This window comes from Gorilla gorilla, chromosome 5, assembly GCF_029281585.2.
Source record: "Gorilla gorilla gorilla isolate KB3781 chromosome 5, NHGRI_mGorGor1-v2.1_pri, whole genome shotgun sequence".
NCBI classification, from domain to species: domain Eukaryota; kingdom Metazoa; phylum Chordata; class Mammalia; order Primates; family Hominidae; genus Gorilla; species Gorilla gorilla.
Genome location: NC_073229.2, coordinates 94248806 through 94268700, shown reverse-complemented (window position 1 = coordinate 94268700; position 19895 = coordinate 94248806). Strand labels below are relative to the sequence as shown.

Here is a 19895-nt window from a genome sequence, read left to right as displayed (position 1 = left end):
ACTCTGATATTTCATTTTGCAAATCCTAGCTCAGTTGCTACCAAGAATATTTTCTGTTGCTATAATATCTGGCTGATGATATTTTTCATGTCTAATTTATCAATTATTATCCCAAAATATTATAGGAAGATCTGCATTTCAAGCAAGAAATCACTCTATCAAAGGTTAGCATGTGTTCTATTAGCATCTTCCAAGTTGCTACCTTGAGCTGTGCAACAATGTCTGTGAAAAATGTGGAAGAAAATGTTGCTTTTCTAAGAGTAACAAACAAGCAGGCAACTCCTCTCTCTCATTTTCCAAACAGATGAAAGACATAATAATTAGAAGTTTCAAAGAGATGGGGTGTCCCTCTGTATCTTTTCCACTTAGAGTACAATAGACATTTGAGATTTCATAAGATTAGATCTCAAGTCCATAGTGTATGTTGAAATGGTATAGTTCATTGGCCAGTTGGAAATGCACCTGTTTTGGTCAAAGTTTTATTCACTCTGACAAATCAACAAATTGTAATTTCAAATAATATCTGAGACCAAGTAGAAGACAAGATTATATTCATTATTTCCCATCTGCTAAAGAAAAAGCTGCACCACCTTATTCCCCCTACAAGGCCTAAAGGAGTCAATAGTTTATTTCAGATTTATTCATATTATTCACGTAGTGTGAAGAAACAATGGAAAAGAATCTCCTGAACTTGCTGGAACTCCCCACGTAATGAGAATTGCGTACAATTTTGTGAACTGTGTTACAGAATTTATGAGGGGTACCGAAGAAAAAGCCCGCTAAAGTGTGGAGGAATATTAGCAATGGATTTCAGTTCACCAAGAGAGAAAACTGCCCTGCAGAATCAATGAAAATTAACTTCTAGTGACTTTAACTTAGAGTTACTTACACAAAACCTGAATTCCAATTATTTCCTGATCTTTTTGTTATTACCTTCTCAATTGCCTCTAAAGCCTACCTTTTGGGTGGAGGTAGTTCAAAGCTGTTGGACTATGAAAATCAGTTATTGTGCTTGTACTTTAGTAAAAGCTTCTGTGGAACATGAGTAAGCAAAAGCACAATAACTTATTTTGAAGATAATGTTTTATTTATGGATGAAAATAAATATTGAATATATTTGGTATTCAATTTTTAACTTGGGAAAAAATCAAACCTCAAAGTTTTCTAGATTACAAGCAATATTAATTAGAAACAATAGTACATGATGATTTCTGGTAATGTAAAATATAACTCCACCTAGAAAAATAGATTTTCTTTATGTAGTTATGATTTTCCACAATAACATCAAGGTTAATATATGCCAGATGGCTTACTTACTTTCATTAAGAATTATTAGTAACAAAACTGTTTAAACTAACAGCAATTCATCATTCTAATTGGTTTTTCTAAGAGTTAATGTGAATTATGTAAGAAAAAAATGATGTCCTGAGCATCACCATGGCTTACAGTCAGAAAATTATACCATTATCTCAAAAGCACATGGGACTTGGAACCTTAGTCCAACGGGTGAGCAGCTGATGTAAACTAGAACAAGAAGATTTTTCTGATAGTTTTTTTTCTCCCAAGAATTTGAAAGCTGAACAAAGACACAGACAATCCAAGGTTGCTGAAGTTTAATCAGAGTTTAGTGGTACCCAGGGAAGCTCTGCTGGGTTCTTGAGCTGCCCTTACTGCTAGGCTGGTTGTCCAACTACTATTCCTTTAAATCTCTTAGCTACCCTGGGATTCTTTTGAGTAAATTTTCCCTTCCCCCTTTCCCTTACTTTTATTTTGAGAGAGCTGGAATTATTATCTGTTAAATGAAAACAGAAAAATTATAACTGACATATTAACTTTGTGCCTTAATTTCCTTGTCTCTAAAACCGGACCATTGGTAATAAACATAAATATGTTATTTAAAATGTGTCAGCATTTTAAAAGCTCTAAGTGGTCTTTGTTTTTATTGGTTATAGCATCAGATCTGAGCTATAGAAAAATTAACATTTTTACTCTGTTGAGCCACGTAAAGAGAATCAATATTAGGACTATATAATCAGAAAAGAATCTGTTACCTCATCGCCTTTCTCCCCAGGTATCCCAGGGTAGCCCCGCTCTCCTTTGCTTCCCTAAAAAGACAATACATTCAGCTAGCACATGCAATCATTTTTCTTATCTTTTGGAAATGAAAAAAATCTCTTCTAAGAACATTTGGGGCATGTAATTTGGACAGGGTCAGGGAACAAATAAATGGCAACATTTGCAAGTGGCTTTTACATCACTTTTTCTCTCTCTCTCTCTCCATATACATATATATATATATATATATATATATATATATATATATAGTATGTATTTTAAAAGTTGTCTATTTTCAAATTGGGTTCTTTTTTTCATACTAAATTGAGGTTCCCACAGGGGAAAGTGGAGGAGAGAATTTCTTACCTTTGGTCCCTCTCTTCCTGGGATTCCTGGAGGACCCCGTGGCCCTATATCACCCTAGAAGACAGAGGAAGAACAGAACTGAGAGGATGCACTACATGTAACCCACAGGGATCGTAAACATTCAGCCAGGCTTCTCACCTTCCGAGCCATGGAATCATACTTTCCAGGCTCACCAGCACCTCCTTCTTCTCCTTTGTTGCTTTTCAGCCCTGGGACACTGGCTTGGCAGTTGCCACAGAAATTCTAATGAGTATAAAGATAAGGTTACTGAGAGAGTCATAAAAGCCATCTATAAAGGTGAGGTTTCATGTGATGTGAAGTTTTTTTGGAACCTCTGGAGATGAGTGATATAGATAGGTCATTCTGCTTTCAGACACTTGATTTATCCAATTTTAAAACATTAATTTTTGTGAGGTAAAAACTATTTACAAAGCTCATCAGTAATATCTGTTTATGATACTGATGAACTTTTATTTTTAAAACAGGTCTCCAATGACACTTAAATAGAAAATTCCAAATAAATAAGGAAAAGACACATAAGTCAAGAACAAAAACTGAGGCTCAATTGTTTAGCAGAATGTTTTAAAAGGGAGTGGTAATAAAGTTTAGAAAACCCAGCAAGATTACAGAATTCAAACAACCTATAGCATAAATCATTTTAAAAACAACAGAAAAAATTGTGAAGAAAGGATTTGTTCTTTTGGGAGCAAAATTAGTTCTCCAACTACATACAGTTTACTAACATTTTGTCAGTGGAGGCACTCGAGAGAAATAATTACTTGACTGACATAAACTTGACTCCTAGGTCATATCCAAGTGACAATAGGAAATCTAAGTGAAATTACCTTTCCATTGCCTTCTCTGCAACCTTTAGCTGATGTGGGAAGGCTTGACTTCAAGTGCCTGAGCTCATAAGATAAACATAACTCTCATCACACAGCTAAAGAAAGTGTGTGTGAAAAGCTCTATATAGGCTTATTTTTAAATAAATTGTTGGAATAAGAATATGACCAAGAAAGGCACAGAATAAGGGCCACTGAGTGGGGGAGATAGTTTAACAGTTGACAGAAGGTAGGACAACTTAAGTTTCCATTCTTCCATCCTTTTCCCTAAAGGGAAGAATCTTTAAACATGAAAAAGAAGTGAAGTTTGCTATTGATAAGAAGCTGGCGAGAAAGCCCATGGCTATTCAAATTCAATATTTTTGACCTAATGAATTGCAATGTAAATCTGATTTTCAAACATGGGCTCCTTGGAACACTAATTTTGCATGATACTGAAAAGCTTACAAGGTGTGATGGTTAATACTGAGTGTCAACTTGATTGGATTGAAGGATGCAAAGTATTGTTCCCAGGTGCATCTGTGAGGGTGTTGCCAAAGGAGATTAACATTTGAGTTGGTGGACTGGGAGAGGCAGACCCACCCTCAGTCTGGGTGAGCACCATCTAATCAGGTGCCAGCTCGGCTAGAATAAAGCAGGCAGAAGGTGGAAGGGGTTGACTTGCTGAGTCTTCTGGCTTTCATCTTCTGTGCTGGACGCTTCCTGCCCTCAAACATAAGACTCCAAATTCTTCAGCTTTGGACTCTCAGACTTACACTAGTGGTTTGCCAGGGGCTCTCAGACCTTCGGCCACAGACTGAAGGCTGCACTGTCAGCTTCCCTACTTTTGAGGTTTTGAGACTTGGACTGATCCACTACTGGCTTCCTTGCTCTTCGACTTGCAGACAGCCTATTGTCGGACTTTACCTTGTAATCACGAGTCAATTCTCCTTAATAAGCTCCCTTTCATATATACATATATACTATTAGTTCTGTCCCTCTAGAGAACCCTGACGAATACATGAGGCAAATCATCTCAAAAATGCTGGGTTACAGCAATCCCATTACTGGGTATATACCCAAAGGATTATAAATCATTCTACTATAAAGACACATGCATACGTATGTTTATTGCAGCACTGTTCACAACAGCAAAGACTTGGAACCAACCCAAAAGCCCATCAATGATAGACTGGATAAAGAAAATGTGGCACATATACACCATGGAAAACTATGCAGCCATAAAAAAGGATGAGTTCATGTCCTTTGCAGGGACATGGATGAAGCTGGAAACCATCATTTTCAGCAAACTAACACAAGAATAGAAAACCAAACACCGTATGTTCTCACTCATAAGTGGGAGCTGAACAATGAGAACATATGAACACAGGGAGGGGAACATCACACACTGGGGCCTGTGGGGGGTTGGGGGGGTAGGGGAGGGGTAGCATTAGGAGAAATACCTAATGTAGATGACGGGTTGATGGGTGCAGCAAACCACCATGGCACTTGTATACCTATGTAACAAACCTGCACATTCTGCACATGTACCCCAGAACTTAAAGTATATAAAAAAATGCTGGGTGAAAAAGCTCTCTTCATGGTGGTCTTTCTTAGAGTCTGAATATATAAAAGGGAACTAGGGTTATATGCGATGTTTCCCAGATGAATTTTACCACCTGGATTATTTCACAGGTGGTAATGTGTTGGCAGGGGAGTTAAATATATATATTTATAGAACTATTACTGACACCTGAAAAACTACGAAGATAAAGAGACACTTGAGAATTTAAGAAAAGCAAAATGATTTCCATAGTTCAAAAAGTATGAAAAAGATAATTATCTGCAGACACAAACATGGCATCTCAATATGGAGCAAAACCTTGGCATATCAATATGGAGCAACATTTTAGAATAGATTATTCAATAGACTGTTTTAGTGAAACATTAAAAAATGATAATCATTATGATAAACATAATTTTTAAGAGTCATTTGAAACTGACTTCATTTTCTTTGGGTTAGGGTTACCAGAATGGCAAATTTAAATAACTGAGTTTTGTTAACATTCTTGGAAAAATGTCTTAAGATTTTCTCATGGAAAGAATAAAGATGCTTCAATTATTAACCAATACACAAAGTCATTCAAAGAGGGATTGATATGCTGATTAATCTAGAAGAAGGCCTTTGAAGGTGCCTGTAATTATGCCAGTTCTTTTTAATACTTTAATCAAAGATATTTTTGCGAACAGAAAGCAGGATGATCAAATTGGCTAAAGACTCAAGGCAGAGAGAGATAGTGTTAACATATAGGGTAACAAGATCAGGATTTAACATGATGTTATTACATTGGACTGACAGATCCAACCCACAGTCTAAATTAGTGTATTTGGATTTTGTTCGGGGAACTACATACCTCCCCTTTCTTCTATTGTATGCAGTTTGTGGAGACTATCAGTCAAGATGTCCTGCTCGTTATGGACTCAGAACCTTAGTGAAATGATGCAGGGATTGGTGCAATGGCAGAGCACACTCATTAGAGGGATGATTCCCGGGCGAGATTGTCAATTAGTTCCACTTCTGAGAGCCCTGGTTCCACTTCCCGTCAGAGCCTATTCATGGTCCTTTTATCTGTTCTGTGAGATCCCATATTCTACCAGTATATTCATTTCTACTAAAGCATACAAGTTTCTCATCCTTAAAGAACCCTAAGTATTCTGAAATGATATCACTCCGGCAATCCTGCTATTTCCAGCACCACTGTCTTGTAAAGAATCTAGGACTTAATGTCTGAGGACCTATGTTCCTGTGTTAATGTTACATTTACTTGCTCTATGACTGAAAAAGTTACTTAACTGCTGAGAACTTCGGGTCTCTCATCTATAGAGTGGGAATGCTGCAACAGCCTGAACTCATAAGATTATTGTGGAAATTAAATAAGATGATATAAGTAAAGTGGCATATTGAGTGGCATGTAATTTTAACTCAATAAATATAAGATTTTCCTGAAATCCCCACAAATATTCTTCTCTGGCTTATAAAAACTGCTGGCTTTTGGAGGTCTTAGAAACTCCTTTAATATATTTTTATATTTATATTCATATTTACACTTATGTTTATATATCTATTCTCAAAACTCTACCTTACAAATGTATATGCTAGAACTCGAGTCTTTTGAATTCAATTAAACAAATATTTCTGCCTGCTTACTATTGTGCAAATAATTGTGTAAATCACTGGGCTAAATGCTAGAAATACAAACTAAATTATATATATATATATAAAACTGTAGTCTGTGTGTGTGTGCGTGTGTGTGTGTACACATACACAACGTCCATTCATACAAAGACAGATACAACACACTGTGTTTGAGTATGAAGTCAAGGGCCTGATTTTCATGTGGCCTCACTCAATCTTAGCATATCAGGCAGAAACATGCAAATACATACCCTTACATATGTGCCATTATCATCCCCCCCTACCTGTTTTACTGATAAAATACAGGGAAGTGTTAGAGATAAAAAAAAAAGAGGTAGCAAGATTAATTCCCTGAGACGATAATAGGTAGAGGTGATTTTTATTGAACAGAGTAACAGGTATTAGAGCACTTGTCGACTGTGGAATTTTGTAAAATCCTATGACATCAAAATTCAGCCTTGTAAGTGGCTATTTATAGAGCAGCACTGATTTTCATCTTGGGACTGACCAGGCCAGATATAGCGAGAAAGATTAGGTTTCACAGTAGTGAGCCAGGGTGAGTCAACACCCATTAAGAGAAAGATGTTCCTCCAGAGGAGAGAATAATCTACTCCAGAGTGCTAATGACATAATTCCTTCCCTGTAGCCAATTCATAACTATCCTACCGGCTGCCCTCCACCCCTGCCCCACCCAAAATGAGAGGCTGGTAAAGAAGAAGAGAGTGAAAGAATTAGGATAAATGGCACAAGATATATAAGATACATGTTTATTTTCCTATCTTAAAGATGTCCTGCCATTTAAAAATTGAATTTTAGTTCCAGCTAAGCAATTGACTCAATTTCTGCTAAATATTTTTCTTTCTAATTTTTCCTGGAAATTAACACATAATTTCTTACACAGCAGTAGAGTACCTTGAGCAAAGCACCGATGTCTCCCAAGAGAGGAAGTGCAATCTGTGGTTAAGAAGATAAAACCAAATATATGCATTTATATATGAACACAATACAATATAAACATACAGTATAATGTAGACATTTTTCCTCAAAATGCCATGAAGCTTCTGGTGTCTCACTTTAGAATCACTGGCTTAACATTATGTTTCGCATCAAGAAATGTGCACATGGCACTGATAGAATTCAGAACAAATTTTGAAAAATGTTCACTACTCTTCTCTCTTGAATGTGCAAACACACATATCATAGTTTTGACTGTGCATCCCTATTTTATATTTTCATGGCAACCTTTATGCTGTCCCTGGTATATCATTGGTTTTAAATAATACATAAAGATAAATTATTTATTAAAAGGAAATCATTCCTCTGGCAAACACACTATCAGGCTGTTGAGAAATACGAAAAGTACCAGATAAGTTTGCCTTAAAGTTATTTCTCACGGAAGTTCAAAAGAACCTACAGTTGGCTTAAGTGATAGGCAAGACAAACACTGAAGGAACTTGGGCCACATTTTGGCCACATGTCTTGAGATGTTCTTTCAGAGAGACACTGTGTAAACCCAAGTAACATTTTTGCAAGATTCCCAGAAAAATGCGCAAGTGATTCACTCAACAGTGGCGTTAAAGTAATGCCAAAATATGCCTCCACACATAGCTTATAAAGGCACATAAGGCCCAGACACTGTGGGAGGTAGAAAGGATTTGTGAGGCTTAGAACTGAGAAGCCAGATTTGGATTTTATTATACAAGACTCTTAATACAATGTCATGTACCATATGGCCTCTCAAATTATAACTGCCGAGTCTGAGGCTATTTAAAAGGGTTTCACTGTTGCTCTAAGCAAGGTTTAACCTAAAATAAAACTTTGAAACACACATTTGTGCCTAACCCTTTTTCTAAGAGCCTACTCAAGCCAGTTTTCATAATTTAATCATCGCAATATTTTAAAGCTACAGAATCAATGGATCTATACCATATTGTAGGCAACTTACCTGCAAAATTTCATTTAGAAAAATGAAATTCATTTAGCCACTAGCATTAGAAAATATAGAAATCGTGGCAATATATTTTATCTCAATTTTCAATGGGATTGAGACATTATATGCCAAGGCTCAGCCTGGGGCAAAATTGTACAGTTGAATTATACCCTTAGGAAATAAGTATTCATCACACACACAGAAATGCTGATCCAGCCTGAATTTTTTTTCTCTCGACAAAATAATGGGGATAAACAAAATCACCAAGCAGTCACCGAGCATTCTAATTAGTTTGGACAGCAAAACTTGCTTGGTAGGCTGTTTGGCTTCTGGGTGCATTTAAGATACATAAATCAGACAAAGTTTGTCTACATACCGGGTCACCTGGGGGGCCTGGCAGGCCTGGCTTTCCATCTCTCCCTGGAACTCCCTGAAAACAGAGGTATCCATGTTTAATCTTTGCACATGACACACGTGCAGATTAAAATGGGGGAGGGTAGATAAAGAAAGTCCTTACATCATTCCCTGGAGTCCCTGGAGTTCCTGGCAACCCAGGGAGACCTCGAGGACCCTGGAAAAGGAGGGAAATAAAAACAGTTACTTATGAGGATGGTCTTTCAGTCATTTCCCCCAAGTAAGTAAGCCGGCTTTGCTGTGCTAAAAAATTAGTTAAATAGCTTACCTGAATACCTGGCTCTCCAGCTGGTCCTTGGGCGCCCTGAGTACAAATGAGATTTTATTATTAAAATTCCACCAAGAATGTCCATAAATTATCCAAGTGACATAAAAGACTAAGCATTGTAGTTTACTTAGAGGAACAACAGGCTTTGCCACCGTACACACGTGGAAAACTGCAAAGTCGGCCAAGACTTTCAGGTCGTAGGTGAATACTTAATCAGATACCTGTTGCTGGAAACATCAACATGATTTTGCTCAGGGACTTGGGACATCTATCTCATTACCATAATCTGTCACTGCATATTCATGAGGGCACAAAGAATGCATCCAAATTCCACCTGTCAGAAACTGACCACCCACAGGGGTAACTGGCTCGGGGATTCTTTTCTTTTCTGCTTTCAACTTTGAGTCATTTATCTCTTGGAATAAATCACCAGAACCAGTGTTCAGTGACAGGATTAGGAGGTAAAACACTAATCAATGATTTTTTTTCTACTTTTAGAAAATTAGAATTTCGGATAAATAAAATGAGGCTGGGAGATTATCAGGGAACTTAACGATGGTAGTTGTACCGCTCTTAGGTAACCATGAACTTCTGCATGAGGAATTTTCAACCTAAGTAAGTCAAGAGCTGGTTTCTTAGCAGTTGACTTCAGTAACTGCTCACGATTTTTCTTTTCTTATTTAAATAAATAAATATTCATATCACTGCTCATGCCAAAGCTACTTTTTCCTCCCTTCCTATTTATCCTGTGTCCCTGAGTAATTTTTTCCTCAACCACCATCACTTCCCTAATAATTTCCTTTTCTTTTTTCTTTTTTTTTTTTTTGAGATGGAGTCTCACTCTGTCACCCAGGCTGAAGTGCAGTGGTGCAGTCTCAGCTCACTGCAACCTCCGCCTCCCGGGTTCAAGCGATTCTCCTGCCTCAGTCTCTTGAGTAGCTGGGATTACAGGCGCCCACCACCACGTTTGGCTAATTTTTGTATGCTTAGCAGAGATGGGGTTTCACTGTATTGGCCAGACTGGTCTCAAACTCCTGACCTCAAGTGATCCACCTGCCTTGGCCTCCCAAAGTGCTGGGATTACAGGTGTGAGCCACCAGGCCCAGCCTCTAATAATTTTCTGATACAAGTTTTTACTTGGTTTAATTTCCATCTCCAATGTTCTTTTACATTCTTGCCCTGGCAAATCAGACAACCCTCATTCACAACATAACCCTTCACTGCTTATGCTTTCTTTTAACTTTTCATGATAACTTCAATATAAGGATGTGATATTGTGATAAAATAATATGTGTTCTCTGCCCCCAGTTCCTGGCACAGAGCTCCTAAAACCCTCATAAATTCCTTAACAATAGGTTGCTAACATAAAGTCCTGTTCTAATACTTGTTTTTTGACCCTGGTTCCTGACACAGAGCTCCTAATCCCTTGGGTTTCTTGGGTGATAGGAGAGTCTTTTGTTCCAATGAGGTGACTCTCGGTGGGCTCCTGGATAGGAGCTGATCACCAGAAAGACCAAGCCACAGTTAGAAGCTTGGCCTTTCAGCCCACCCCGCGTTCTCTGAAGAGGGGAGAGGGGCTGGAAATGTAGTTAATTATCAGTCTTGCTGACATGATGAAGCCTCCATAAAATCCCAAAATTTTATGGAGTTTAGAGAGCTTCCAGGCTGGCGAAAACACCCATGTGCCAGGAGAGTGACACACCCCAACTCCGTGGGGACCGAAGCTCCTACACTCAGGGACCCTTCCAGACCTCTCCCTTTGTATCTCTTCTTCTGACTGTTCAACTGTACCGTTTATCATATCCTTTACTGATATCATAAACCAGTAAATGTAAGAAAGCGTTACTTGATTCTGTGGACCACTCTAGCAAACTATAGAACCTGAGGTGGGGGTCATGGAAGCTCCCAATTTATAGCTGGTTGGACAGAAGTCATGAAGGTCCAGATATGCAGTTGGCCTCTGAAGTAGGGGTCAGTTTTGTGGGACTGAGCCCTTAACCTGTGGGATCTGACTCTTAATCCAGGTAGATAGTGTCAGACATGAATTGACTAATAGAACATTCAGTTGATGTCCATTGGGGAACTGATGAGTAGGGGAAAAAAAAACCCACACAGCTGGTGTCAGAATTGTATTTATGTTGAATGTTAAGAGCATAATATGAAAAAAGTTAGTTTGTTTTTGTATTAAACCACACAGACCAATTTTCTAAATTAATGTCATTAGAATAACCATTTATTTCCACTTTTCTTGTTCAAAAACGTTTTATGTCTTTCCATAGTAAATAAAAATTGTACATTTACTATTATTTGATCTACAAGTGTGGATATAGTGGTCATTATTAATAGGGGCTGTTCTAGGCTCTGTCCTTATAGTTTAAATACTTTAAAAACTTCCCATTATTTATTTTTACCATTGAAAACACCATCTCTTCACTCTGAAGACGTTACTCAGACCTTTTTGGTGTCATTTCACTTATGCATACTCCATCCAGTTTAAATATTAATTTCTTGTTTTAACTTAATTAAAAACAAGCTGTAATATGTATTGACCTAATATTAGGCATTCTTACTATCTTACAAACATGTATTTGTGCTTTTTAACATATAGAATAGAGGTATAAGGGTTAAATGACTGCTTCTAATCCAAACTTAGTGTATGTGTGACCAGCATCTGTAAGTTAATAAACAAACAGTGGGTACTGTCTCTGTGCTTAAGTGATACAACCTCAATGCTGGATCAGTCATCTCTGGATAGTGTTTATTTGTATTTCCATCTCTGACCTTTCCATTCTTTTCTCCTTGTTAAAATTTGACACTGGATTTTGTTTCACAATATTGGAATCAACAAGGACTCGAATGAATTTCACTTACTGTTCTGCCAGGAATTCCTATCCCTGGTGGGCCTATGTCCCCTGGGGAACCGTGAACACCTGGAAGTCCTCTTTCACCCTGTGAAATGAAAGGCTTCTGTTACTGCAAGGCTCAAGAGACATACATTTTTCTGCTATATTTTGTTAATTATTCATTCCTTAAAAATTAACTATAATATTTGTATACCTTTGGCCCACGTGGACCAGGTGCTCCAGGATTTCCATCTAATCCCTAAAAGAAAAAAAATATGAATACATATCTTCTTCTAGAAAAGTTATAAACACATTAGAAGTTATAACTAAAATATGTTTCATCACTCTTCATCTTACTTGAATAAATCTTTTTCTATAAAAGAATAAGGAACGGGGAGTAAAAATTTCAATATGTTATAGATTTTGTATAGTTGCTTTAAAATATAAAATATTTTATTTATAAAATGAGGCACCTGATATTGAGAAATATTATTATTATTTAATACATAAAAAGTTCAAAGGAGATGAAAAACAAAGGCATATAAAACATATTTTAAAAACATTTGTTATTTAGATTTTCCAGCAGTCCAGTTTTCAATGTCCTGGGAATAGTCTGGGTCACAAAGACATTTTCTGCAAATGACAAACCATGATGATACCTGCAAAACCTCTGGAAGAGAAATTTCAGGTAGTTTTTCTGTTTTACAATACTGCCCTAGGAACGTTTATGTTTTAAAACCAGTGTACCTGACTGGGATCCAGAGATCTCTACAGAATTCATGCCTAGGATTCAGGGGACCTAGGAATCTTCCAAAATCATATGCAAAATGTTGTATGCATGTATATTTTCTTCAGAAGAAAGCCCTTTGCTTATCAAACTTTTAAGAGGTTTTATCTCTGATTTAAAGAGTAAGATGCCTGTAATCCCAGCACTTTGGGAGGCCGAGATGGGCAGATCACTTGAGCTCAGGAGTTCAAGACCAGCATGGACAACATGGTGAAACCCCATCTATACAAAAAATATAAAAATTAGCCAGGCGTGGTGGTGTGTGCCTGTTGTCACCACTACTCAGGAGGCTGGGGTGGGAGGATCACTTGAATCCCAGAGGTGGAGGCTGCAGTGATCCATAATTGTACTACTGCACTCTAGCCTGGGTGACAGATTAAGACCTTGTCTCAAAAACAAAAAAAAAAAAGAAAAGAAAAGAAAGAATAAGATGAATAGATGAATATTTCTTTTTTCCCCTGACTTTTATTTTAGGTTCAGGGGTATATGTACAGGTTTATTACATGAGTAAATTGCATGTTGCTCAGGTTTATTGTGTGACTGATCCCACTACCCAAGGAAGTAAGCATAGTGCCTGACAGTTTTTCAACCTTGCCTCCCTTCAACTCTCCCCCATCAGTAGTCCCCCATGTCTTTTGCTCCCATCTCTACTATGTTGGTGTGCAACCAATGTTTAGCTCCCACTTATAAGTGAGGACATGTAGTATTTCGTTTTCTGTTCCTGCATTAATTTGCTTAGGATAATGGCCTCTAGCTATATCCATGTTGCTGCAAAGGACATGATTTTGTCCTTTTTATGGCTGCATAGTATTCCATGGTTATATGTATCACATTTTCTTTATCTAGTCTATTGTAGATGGGCATGTAGGTTGAATCCATGTCATTGCTACTATGAATAGAGTTGCAATGAACATATGAATACATCTGTCTTTTTTGTAGAACTATTTATTTTCTTTTGGGAAAGAAACCCAGTAGTGGGATTGCCAGGTCAAATGGTAGTTCTGTTTTAAGTTCTTTTTTCCTTTTTTTGCAGACCTAAACTTATTCCCATACTTGTGAACTGAAACTAGGAACCCACAAGTAGTAATTAATGAACTTGCAAGAAAAATATTAAGAAAAGGGCTAATACTTACTGGTTCCCCTGGCAGGCTTTTCCCTGGAGGACCAGCCTCACCTTTTGGACCTGGAAGCCCGGGAGGGCCTATGATCCCACCCGGATCTCCCTGTAGAAAACAAGGTAAGATTCTTACTTTGATGCTCAGGTTCATGGTGGGAAGTGAGGAGGTAGTGGTTTCCATTGTTTTAAGTTGTCATCATAGCCAGTCAAACTTCATTCATTCACTCACTCACTCACTCACCAACTCACTCAATAATATTTATTGAGTACCTAATTCATGCCTGTTCAGTGCATTTAGATTTTGCAGTTAGTTATGTTAGCAGTATCATGAAACATACGCATGTGTATGCACAAAAGGGCATATCTATTAATAAATTTCTATAGATGATCTTTATGTTTTCTTTAAGTTATTCTCCAATAATGGTTCAATGTTAATGCACTGTTTCCATGTAGATATCAAGAAACAGATCCTGCGAGATTAAGAGACTTCTTAAGTTTATACCAGAATTGGTAACTGAGCTTGACTTTCAGACTCCTGATATCTTCATCTGTCAGTTCATTTTGTCACATGGCGTTCCTGTGCCAGAACCAGGGCTGCCAAATGCACAACTCTAGGGGGTGCCATTTACATTGTAGTTAATGTGCACAATCTGTACAATTCCAGAAGCCCTGGGCTGTCCTTTCATCTCCCTTATGATCCTCTGTCTCTTCCTCCTATCTACTTAACATATAAAATGAGGAAAATGTAAACTATACCTTTTCTCCTTTAATGCCTTGTTTTCCTGGGATACCATGTTCTCCTGGCAATCCCTAGAAAACTCAGAGTTAACAGGAAAGAGTAATGAGAACATCTCTTACAATAACATTTCCCTATATCTGTGAATCTCTGTCAAGAGAACAGAATTTTAACATATAACCTATTAATAGAAGGAGTTGGATTGATTTTGGCCTTTAAGACCTGGAAAAATATTAGTGATTCTACGTGGTTTGTTGTTTCAAGTGAAGCCACCTGGATGCCATAGGAAAGAAACTAAAGTCGAATTGAACCGAATGTCTCATCGATATTATTGCCATGGAGGAAGGATGGTGGTTGGCAGCATCACATAATGATTCCAAAGGACTCTAGGGCAACTAGAAAAATATGTTTTTACTATGTTTTAGAAACAGTGGCTCTTTCCCTTTTGATTTTGTTCTTTTTATAGCTCTGGCCACTATCACTTAGTCTCAGTTTTTGAGCATTGTGGCTCCACTTGTGCCACCAGGATTCTCTCTCTTTTCATAAGATCTGTCCACTAGGTTTATCTACAGTGGCCCATTACTTGGCATAGGGGAGTGATCAAAAGCTTTGCTCTATAAATTGGGTGTTCAGAGTACCAAGCAGAGTATGTGCACCGACTAGTAGACGGGAGAGGCTCAAGCGGTGAGCATGGAGAATAGAATGTGAGGTTAAGGGGCTGTTCCCAGGGCATGAAAAAAGGAGAGATCCTAAGAGTTGCCTGGAGGGAACTCTAATCATGGTCAGATAGTGATCAGTCTCCAAGGAGTTATGGCCAAGGATTTTTCTTATTTTACTCAAGTGTGAACTGATGGAGAGCTCGCAGCTCCCAAGTTGTCAGAAGGCTAGAAAGTTTTCCAAGGAATAAAAAGCTGATCCGGATAATGAATAGAAAGGTGTATTGAGTATTTTAAGTCCACTAAAGCTAGGTTATAATGCAATCTGTCGATCTTCCTCCAGACATACTTTTAGCTAAAAGACTTGCTTTTTTTGGAAGGCTTTTGCTAGAAAATGATAGAAGCTTTGGAAATGTCTTCCTTAGATGGAGACTTGAACTAAAAACTGTGAATATTGAAAATGTTTGCTTTCTCTTTTGGTGTTCTTTATTTCTTTTGACATTTCCAATCTCCTCTACTGCTGGTACAGCACTGACAAGCATGTTCAAAATGACAATTTGATTAACTTGAGCTCCAAAAACCAATTTATTAGGCTAATGATACTCGAAAGGACCTCACATGATTATATGAAGGGTCTAGTCTTCCCAATAGCTCCTGACATTAGGTATGATCAGTTTTAGTGGCATAGATGACCCATGTCTTTGGGAAAGGAGGGATAACTCAGTTACTTGAACACATGTTGATGTTTTTAAAAAACATGTCCTAGTCTCAATTTCAATTTCAGAAATATCAAAGACATTATACATACAACATCTCCTGGCAGTCCTCTGGGTCCCGTGGAGCCTGCAGATCCTTGCTGACCCTAAAATAAAAGGTGGTATATACTTTAGCTTTGCTAAAAAAGAAAAAAAAAAGACAGATTGTACCTGAGTATTTGTAAAGAATAGTGTGATCTTCATGTATAGGAAGACCAACTTTCCACCATCCCACTTTCCCACTTTATCTGTATAATACTGAAATGTGCTTTGGGATTACCAAGATAGTTTCCAGATACTTTTAATTTATGTGTTCTCACCAGCAGGTGATAACTGGGTAACTTGCCCTACCCATTGTCTGGGAGTACACCACATTAATTTCTCCTGCATCTTCCAAAAGCTGCTCTCTTGGGAAACTCCTGTGGAATCCCACTTGGGAAACTCAAGCAACTCAACGTTGCATAATTTTGGTTTAGAAACTGAATCTTGAATTCTGTTCCTTTTAAGAATATAGCTCAAGGTCGTAGATTTAGCTCACATTGTTTACTCTTAAGGCTTTTAGGGATGCTATTGTGAATATGCTCTGAAAAAGAGTATAGAAATCCTATTGTGAAAACCAAAAGACAGCTACTCTGCGTGTAATAAATGCAGCCAGTGGGGAAAATCACCATGGAAACAGGATAAAGTCTTGGAGAGCATTTGTGAAGAAAATGAATGGCACACCAAAGCACCATGTTTTACACAGAATGGCTATAATTCCCAAATTATTTCCCAAGAAATCTTAGTTATTTCTTATATACCTTTAGTCCTGGGCTTCCTATTAAACCAGGGGGTCCAGGATCTCCAGGTTCACCCTAAATACGTGGGGGGAAGGAAAGATCAATGTTTCTTTAATTTTCATAATCTCATTAAGGTTGGAGAGGAAATTGAAGAATGCCAGGAAATTACCTTTACTCCCTGTGATCCTATTATCCCAGGTTCTCCCTGTAAATAAAATAATTACTATAAAGGTATTGCTTAAATTCAGATGGAAATGGACATCTCTGATACTTTAATTGAATTTCTACTAATTAACATACAATAAAAAGGGAAATTATGGAAGACACAATAAAATCAAGGAGAGTTCATTCTAAAACATGATTCAAAATACTTACTACCAATAAATAATACTTTCTTGATTTCTTTGTTATAATAATTTTTCCCCCAATGCCATTTTTGACACTGTAATTATCATGTCCCATTAGCAATCACTGCATTCTCTACTTAGCTGACATAGTTATAATTTGCCACCAACTAATCCCATGTCCCAGAGAATTAAAACTTCAGAGAAAGAATGAGGGAGAGTAGAATTTAAGGTAATATGTGTTGGTGATTCTACTTTTAGTTATATGTGCTTAATGATTAGTTATATCTGCTTAATGAAAAAAATCACAACAAAATTAAGGTTATACAAAAGAGGATGATACTGGCTATAATAAGTTTGCTTTTTAAATTTTCTGTGACTTATTAATATATTTGATAAATCCACTTTGTGCCATTAACAGAATTTTTGGAAAAAAATGTATCTTTTATTTTAATTTTATATTTTTGATATCCTACATAGGTGTCTTGTATAACATTCATGTCCAATCACTATTAGTAATTGGTTAAATGTATTAGAAAACTCAAACCAATGTTGAAGTCTCCTTGCATGACAACAGTTAACAAGGCTTAAAATTTCTTATTTATCAAAATAAAAGAGTTAAAAATCACAGAGGAAAAAGTAAAATGCTCATGGACCTTATTTAATCAAATCTATTAGACTCCAAAGTAAACATACCAGAAAATCAGAGAGAAACAAATCAATGAAGTAGAAAACCCAAGGTAGTGATAAAATATCTACTTACTCTATCTCCTTTTTCTCCTTTTGTAAAAGGCTCTCCCTAAGGAGAAGGGGTAGAAAATAGAATTAAACACTCTTAGAAATAAACTCTCCAAACCGGGGTGTGGATAAACCCTATAGGCCAAACTCAGATTCCCATTGCAAACAGACCTCCAAAAATACCCAGTGTGTCACACAGTCTGTCTTTGCAGCTTAAAGGAAATATATGATAATTAATTTAAAAACTCCTCTATATTCCCAAATGAACAATGAGTTAATCATTCTAACATTTATAAAATCCCAAGTGGCTGACAAATTGGAATGCTGCCCAAGGCCAAAGCTTCCTATTGCCTAGTCCACATAGAAAACGATCACACACACACATCCAATTGGATGTGAAATGGGAATGACTGCAAGAAATTGATAAAAACGTTGAAGGGAAAGACATTCACTTGAATTCTTCCAGTTGGTTAACTGTGTGCTTAAATATACAAACTCATTATTTTAAAAATAGTTTCCTAGTTTTTATTTTTACTTTAATGAAAATGACTTGAAGAGGTTAACCATATCTGTAAGTTCTGTGTCCATGGATTCAAGCAGTTGTGGATAAAAAATATTTGAAAAAGAAAAACAATAAAAAATAATACAGCAATAAAAATTATACAAATTTTAAAAATAATACAGTATAACAACTATTTACATAGCACTTACATTGTATTATATATTATAAGTAATCTGGAAATGATCTGAAGTATACAGGAGAATGCATAGGTGATATGCAAATAAAAATAGGCCATTTTATATTAGGGACTTGAGCATCCTCAGATTTTGGTATCCTCTGAGAGTCCTGGAACCCATCCCCCACAGATACCAAGGGACAACTATATACCCATATCTACCCAACATCATGAACTATCTTAATAGTGGTTAATTTCTATATATTAGATCAAGGCTTTATTTATATTCTTATTTCCCTGCTTGTTTTTGCTTATATGACACTGCTCATGTCATTGCTTATTTACAGCCACTGTAAAGTTTAGTGGCCACATGGACTAAAGTAACTGGTTATAAAAGAAAAAAAAAAAAAGAGAAAAACCCGGGAGCCTAGTTGTCTAGATAGTTGATATTTAGTCCTGGCTCCAATGGCTACTATTTGAGGCAAGTCACTTAATCTTTTAGAGCTCCCCTTTCTTTATCTATAAAATCATGGGGTTCAACTAGGTGATCTTAAGTATATTTTAGCTCTGATGTGTTACACATCGAACCATATTCTGAATGTCCTATGGTGGGGGAAAATTTGCCATTTTAGTTACCATTCGGGATCAGTGGTTCAGAATTTACCTTTGAATGAATACTACTCTTCTGTTTGGGCCTTCTGATTATTATGCAAAGTAAAGTCTACATCCTGTTCTGGAAGAGAAAGCTTGAGACCATAAAAAGCTAAACTGCTCTCCGTAATAATGTAAAATTTGTGTTGTTTTAATGTAGGGGTAGAGGAAGGTGGCAAGTAAAGATGTATGGGGTGGTGGGATAATTAAGGGATGAATAGGGACCTGGTATGGAGAAGAGTTAGGAGGAAAAGAAGCTCTATTTAAGGAAAACAGGGCTAAAGGCAGTCCTCATGAGATACATGGACTGCCCTTGAAAGTTAGTGGTAGGAAAGAAAGCCAGAGGAAATCCCTGCAGGAGGAAAAGGCCTATGACTCCTAGGAACTATGAACTCCTTCAACCCTTGCTGCTTAAAGTGTGGTCCATGGACCAATAACACCAGCATTACTGAGAGCTTATGAGAAACAGACTCTCTGGTCCTGCTTCCAAACCTACTGACTTAGAATCAGTGGGATTCAAGTGCATGTTCACATTTGAGAAGCACCGCTCTAACTCACTGAAAGTTTCTCCTTTCTGCTCTAAAAATCCTCGATTTTCCAGTAAAATTTTTATAAATCTTACTGCAGGGTCCTCCATGCATCATGTGGAAATTAAGAGAAGGTTGGTGTCAGTGTTCAGGTTTGGAGGGAAGACAGTGGAGACCTAGAGAAGCAGCTAAGAGATGGTAAGAGGAACCTCCAAGTGTGGAGCACCTAGAGAGC

At 37.2% G+C, this 19895-nt stretch overlaps 1 protein-coding gene across 1 annotated transcript in view; it reads right to left on the bottom strand.

The window, feature by feature from the left end:
* The window catches only part of COL19A1 (collagen type XIX alpha 1 chain), a 337557-nt gene that overhangs the window by 48497 nt on the left and 269165 nt on the right, over positions 1-19895 (bottom strand). The window contains exons 20-34 of the mRNA XM_063707696.1: positions 17831-17866; positions 16893-16928; positions 16745-16798; positions 15998-16051; positions 14554-14607; positions 13814-13903; positions 12108-12152; positions 11922-11999; positions 9051-9086; positions 8886-8939; positions 8745-8798; positions 7351-7392; positions 2560-2664; positions 2422-2475; positions 2052-2105 (exon numbers count right to left, since the gene is read on the bottom strand). Of these exons, the coding sequence (XP_063563766.1) occupies positions 2052-2105; positions 2422-2475; positions 2560-2664; positions 7351-7392; positions 8745-8798; positions 8886-8939; positions 9051-9086; positions 11922-11999; positions 12108-12152; positions 13814-13903; positions 14554-14607; positions 15998-16051; positions 16745-16798; positions 16893-16928; positions 17831-17866 (846 nt within the window). The remainder of the gene's footprint in view (positions 1-2051; positions 2106-2421; positions 2476-2559; positions 2665-7350; positions 7393-8744; positions 8799-8885; positions 8940-9050; positions 9087-11921; positions 12000-12107; positions 12153-13813; positions 13904-14553; positions 14608-15997; positions 16052-16744; positions 16799-16892; positions 16929-17830; positions 17867-19895) is intronic.